The 5719-nt window shown below is 50.5% G+C and overlaps 1 protein-coding gene across 1 annotated transcript in view; it reads left to right on the top strand.

Annotated features, from left to right (window-relative positions):
• Window positions 1–5287, top strand: part of RBM23 (RNA binding motif protein 23) — a 5605-nt gene extending 318 nt beyond the window's left edge. Inside the window, exons 2-12 of the mRNA XM_007449527.1 lie at window positions 626–747; window positions 1252–1299; window positions 1428–1595; window positions 1801–1854; window positions 2009–2126; window positions 2223–2375; window positions 2464–2601; window positions 3131–3196; window positions 4722–4917; window positions 5005–5109; window positions 5199–5287. Of these exons, the coding sequence (XP_007449589.1) occupies window positions 626–747; window positions 1252–1299; window positions 1428–1595; window positions 1801–1854; window positions 2009–2126; window positions 2223–2375; window positions 2464–2601; window positions 3131–3196; window positions 4722–4917; window positions 5005–5109; window positions 5199–5287 (1257 nt within the window). The remainder of the gene's footprint in view (window positions 1–625; window positions 748–1251; window positions 1300–1427; window positions 1596–1800; window positions 1855–2008; window positions 2127–2222; window positions 2376–2463; window positions 2602–3130; window positions 3197–4721; window positions 4918–5004; window positions 5110–5198) is intronic.
• The last annotated feature ends 432 nt before the right edge of the window (window positions 5288–5719 follow it).

The following is a 5719-nucleotide window of genomic DNA, read 5'->3' as shown; positions in this document are numbered from 1 at the left end:
CGGGCCTCTCACTGTTGTGGCCTCTCCCGCTGCGGAGCACAGGCTCCGGACGCGCAGGCTCAGCGGCCACGGCTCACGGGCCCAGCCGCTCCGCGGCATGTGGGATCCTCCCGGACCGGGGCACGAACCCGTGTCCCCTGCATCGGCAGGCGGACTCTCAACCACTGCACCACCAGGGAAGCTCAAGGCGTAATCTTTTAGTAAGCTCTGCTGGAGGCCGATACTCGGCCATGCTTACAGAAAGGGCCCCAAAAACTGGGGGTGGGGGGGATGTGAAGTTGTGGTGGGAACCAGTGCTTTGCTCACAGCTCTCAGTGACACAGTAGAAGGTCAGTGTATCTCAGACATAACTCATTTCTCACTCTCCAGGGAAATGGATATTAGTGGAACAGATGTTGGGGTAGCTAAAGGTTTGACTTCAAAATCTGATTTCTTCTTTTTGGGTAGTTTCCTTCCTTTTTCTCTTATTCTTTTTGTTAGGAGATCCAGGTGCTTAGAAACTGTTTAGATGATTGAGAGCTTCGATTTCATGAGCTTTCTTCCTTGTCCACTTCTTTCTTTGCCCAATGGAATCTGTGTGTCTGCCACCTGGTACCTTTTGTCATTTTCCTGGCGAACCCCTCAGGATGAGCAGCAGACTAACGAGGTTGAAAAGGAGAGCCCTAGTAACACCACCAACAGCACCAGCTGTACCGGCAGCAGTGGCAGTGGCACCAGTGGGAGCAGCGCCAGTGGGGAGGCAAGCAGGTGAGTGTGGCCTGAGAAAAGTGGGTTGGCAGCTTGAGGAAGGGAAGCAGCTGTGTCCGTTATAGAAACAGCCAGAACAGGGAGGTGGTTGCTGGTAAGACTTCTGACTTTTAGTAATGGCTCCGCTGGGTCATGGGAATAATGGTGACCTGGGTTAATGATTTTCTAGTCTTCGCTTGCCAGTGTACATTTGTGGATAGACTTGTGGATCAGTCCTAGCGTTGATGTAGTATTTCACTTGAGTAAAATAGCAAGAGGATCTCTGATTTGGAAGCATGAGCTTTTGCTTGGTTTTGTGGGGGGAAAATGGCCATTTTAGATGCCTGACAGCATTCAGGGCTCTGTGTAAACTGATGTCATGCCATTGCTGTGAACTTCTGCCATATTGTCTTCTAGGCTTTGGTCTTTCACTGCTTTCTGTTTCACCCTTGCTTTAGTGTCATTTCTTATCCTTGGGAGAGGTGATGAAACCTCAGTAGTAAGAGTTTATGCTCTCTTTCACAGGAAGAAGAGGAGTCGGAGCCATAGTAAAAGCAGGGATAGAAAACGCAGGTCAGTCATTCTGGGGCCGCTTGGGTTTTGAGAATTATAAGTGGAAAGATACCAGGGAAAGCTATACATTAAAGGCCAGAAAGGTTGGTTTGTTCTTTAAGGAGCTTAATAGTTATTGCCGTCCACAGTCGTAGTCGAGACCGTCATAGGCGGAGAAGCAGTCGGAGCCGGAGTCGAGATCGGCAGCGTCGTCACCGCAGCCGTAGCTGGGATCGTCGACATAGTAGTGAGTCACGAAGTCGAGACCGACGTCGTGAGGATCGTGTGCGCTACAGGAGTCCACCACTTGCCACTGGGTATCACCTTTTGCTTATAAGATCACCTCTGTATTGTGTTTTGGGATAGGCAGGAGACCCAGTTACTGGAGGGGTGATACTCAGAATTCGCATGTGCGATGAGGTGCTGTAATCTGGTTTTCTCATGGTGGAAGACCCAGCACTGGGCCAGTGTGGATAAAGGTGGGTGACACGGTTTTCAGTTTGGTTGTTCTCTGTTCCGTAGGCGTAGATACGGACACAGTAAGAGTCCTCATTTCCGGGAGAAGAGCCCAGTCAGGTGAGTTGACAATGAGCATTCTTTTAGGGATTGTGAGTTATGAATAAAAAGCGGTTTGAGCCAAACCACAGGAATGTGTAGTACTTGAGGGTAGCTGAAGAATGATGACCAAGTACTGGGAGGGAGGGTCTCGACGATTTTGCTCACTCTTTAGGGAGCCAGTTGATAATCTGAGTCCTGAGGAGCGGGACGCCCGCACGGTGTTCTGTATGCAGTTAGCTGCCCGCATTCGGCCTCGAGACCTGGAGGACTTTTTCTCGGCTGTTGGCAAGGTAACCCTCTTCCCTCTCTTAGTTGTCTCTGAGAAGCCTGTCTTCTATCCATCCCCCTTTATGCCCAACTCAGGATTTCCTTTTTGCCCTGGATAGGTTCGAGATGTACGTATCATCTCAGATCGGAACTCACGTCGTTCTAAGGGCATTGCCTATGTGGAATTCTGTGAGATCCAGTCTGTGCCACTGGCCATTGGGCTGACGGGACAGCGGCTGCTGGGAGTGCCTATCATTGTACAGGCCTCACAGGTGAGCAGCCTGAGAAATGGACATGAGAAGATGGAGATGATGGTGGTAGGTGTGGGGCATGACCCATCATCATTTCCTTCTTCCACAGGCTGAGAAAAACCGACTGGCAGCCATGGCCAACAACCTGCAGAAGGGCAGTGGTGGACCAATGCGCCTCTACGTGGGCTCCCTGCACTTCAATATCACCGAGGACATGCTCCGGGGCATCTTTGAGCCCTTTGGCAAAGTGAGTAGAAAGTGAGGGAAACCTCTGAAGGGAATCGGAAAAAGTGGGGAGGGCGAGTGTACTTTCTCGTTCTGTCTGACCGTGATTAACCCATTGCGTGTTTAACGATGGCCATGTGGGTCCATGCTGGAGGAGTTGGGCTCCATCTCTGTATTCATACTGCTCAGGAGACAAATTAGGCACCATGAAATCAAATAATGGGGTCCATATGAAATAAGATGAGTCAGAAAAAGTGTTTGGGAAAGAGATGGGCTTTATCTCATTTTTAAAATGATTTGGAGAGCTGTAATGGGTTGGTTAGAAACTTAGAGGTATTTAGAACAATCTGGGTCGGGGACTTCCCTGGCGGTCCAGTGGTTAAGACTCCGTGCTTCCACTTCAGGGGGCGCAGGTTCGATCCCTGGTTGGGAAACTAAGATCCCACATGCCACATGCTGCGCATGGCCAAAAATATAGAACAGTCTGGGTAGGAAAGATCAAAGGTGTGGCTCAGCCAAAAGATTATTGATTGTTTTTCTCTATTCTGCAGATTGATAATATTGTCCTGATGAAGGACTCAGATACAGGCCGCTCTAAAGGTTATGGTTTTATTACGGTGAGTCTCTAGTCTTCAACTTTTTAATTTTAGTTTAGCTTTGTCCATGTGTCTGATTTTGCAGCTTAGCTTCATCCTCCTCCCATAGGAACTGTCTAAATGACCCATAAACCCTGGTGCCTGAAGCTTGGACTAGCCTTCTGCCCTTTGAGATGAGTGCATTGCTTGAGATCATGGTTTTGCTCCTATACTCTGTCAGTGGCACTGGTATGGGGTGTCCAGGAGGTCAGCCAGCTTCCTTGGTGCTACAGCTTGCTCTCTGGGTAATAGTGACGATTCCAGGCTGCAGCTAAGAGGTTGGGGGCATGAGGGAGGTTAGGTACGGGCCTTTATAGATATGCTTTATAGAATTGGTATATTTTCATGATGGGGTGGGAATAAGAAGGTATATACTTCTCTCTGGTCCTACCCAGTTTGAAGCAGTTTCCCCATTGAGAAATATCTTTATATTTAAATACCACTATAGGGAAAACAGTAAGGCCACCTAATAGTGGGCAAGTCTCACCTTTTCCTGACACTCCAACAAAATTGTTTCCAATTCCCATAACTGGTTCTTCCAGCCCCATGTGACTCCAGGCTAGGACTGGCTGCCAGCCACAAAGTCTAATAGAAGCTGATATTTTCTGGGCTCAATCTAGGCAGCATACACCCCCCCCCAGTTGCCTGCAGGGCAGAGGGGAGGTAGGTTGTGTTCTACCGTGGGAATTGCTCATCTCAGAAGTATCTGGTAAAAGCAAGCCACCTACACCACCTGCCTAGGAACTGTCGGTACCACATGCCAGGCCCTAGGACAGGTAATACCAGAGTAAATAAAGCCAGCTGTGGTGTTCATGGTGGCAAGTACCTTTTCTAGCTCCCTGTGTGACTCAGATGCAGAAAGGCTTCTGTGGGGCCTTTTTGCCCTTGTGTTGCTGCCTTTTAGGTCAACACCCTTGACACATAAACAGCAGACTGGGAATCCTCTTTATGCCAGGCTGCTGCTAGTGCTGCTGCTGGAAGGCACGAGAGAGTGGAGGCCTTCTGGCCAGTGGGCCAGAGTCAGCAGCACTGGGGCTGGGTGGGAGTGGGGGTGCCGTCTCGCTCTCGGTACCAGGGTGTGCGCCTTCCTGAGGCTGGGCTCTGGAGTTCCACGTTCCTGGTTCTTGACTAAGGACTGAAACTTACTAGTCCTGAGGGCTGAAATTAAAGCTCAGGAGCCTTGGATCTCAGCCTGTCTTACTTCCATTTGATATGCCCATTTGTGAAACAGCCTGTCAGGCTGGGCTCCCTACAGATGATGCACTGTTAAGGTTCTCAGTGGAGCTGGAGATTGAAAAGCGATTGCCCTTGAGTCAGCTGGAAAAGGTCTTTTTTAGAGAACCATTTGGGGGCATGGGGATCTTAGGTCACATTCCCTGGGAAAGAAAAGTGTGAGCCACAGTGAGCATGCAATTTTCAAGGGACAGTAGGACGAGAGAGTATTAGTGGGGCTTTGAGAGCATGTCTGTGACCAGGAGGTACCTGATATGGCCTGGGTTTCTCGTAGTTCTCTGACTCTGAGTGTGCCCGCCGGGCCCTGGAACAGTTGAATGGCTTTGAGCTTGCTGGTCGGCCTATGAGGGTTGGCCATGTGACCGAGCGACTGGATGGTGGCACAGACATCACTTTTCCTGATGGAGACCAGGATCTGGATCTGGGATCAGCAGGTGGACGTTTGCAGCTAATGGCCAAATTCGCAGAAGGTAGGGCTTCTCTGCAGAGTGAAGAACATGGTGTTGAATTTTATATCAGGGGTTAGGACTTAACCCCACCTCATCTTTTCCTCTGAGGCTCTGGAATCCAGCTGCCGACCACCGCGGCTGCTGCCCAGGCTGCTGCCTTGCAACTGAATGGAGCAGTTCCTTTGGGGGCCCTGAACCCAGCGGCTTTGACTGGTAGGCTTGGACTTGGGAAAGGGAGAGAAGGGTCGGGCCTGGAAGGCAGGAATACTCTGTCCTAACTCCCTTGTCTCTCTTTGTTCCAGCTCTGAGTCCGGCCCTGAACCTCGCCTCCCAGGCAATCGCCTCCCAGTGCTTCCAGCTTTCCAGCCTCTTTACCCGCCAAACCATGTGAGTCTCAAGGTCCAGCTCATTTCAGTGTTCACAGTTACTTTCTTTCCTCCGGCTTCCCGTTTACGTCTTCTCCATGCCACAGGTAATTAGTGGCGCAGTCCACTGCCTACCTGTGCCTCTGGGTCCTGCCACTCCCTTCTCCACGTCTACCCTTCCATGGCCCCTTCTCTCTATTCTGTGGACCAAACCATCCTGAGGGTGTGAACATTGACGGTGGGGGAAATGGGACCCCCTAGGACACCAAGAAGAGCTCCTGTCCACCGCAGCCGCAGTGGGAATGGACTCTGGTGAGCAAAGCTGCCAGTTGAAGAGAACAGAATTTGCACTTGAATTGAACATCTGTTTCTCTGTATTTATCATCTCCTGGGATGACCTTCCCTGCCCTTTCCAACCACCTCTTACTGATTCCTTGATTCCTCCCCCATTGGGAAGG

This window comes from Lipotes vexillifer, unplaced genomic scaffold (assembly GCF_000442215.2).
Source record: "Lipotes vexillifer unplaced genomic scaffold, Lipotes_vexillifer_v1.1 scaffold1093, whole genome shotgun sequence".
In the NCBI taxonomy this organism is placed as follows: domain Eukaryota; kingdom Metazoa; phylum Chordata; class Mammalia; order Artiodactyla; family Lipotidae; genus Lipotes; species Lipotes vexillifer.
Note: the sequence above shows the minus strand (reverse complement) of the source record. Positions and strands in the feature narration are given on the sequence as shown.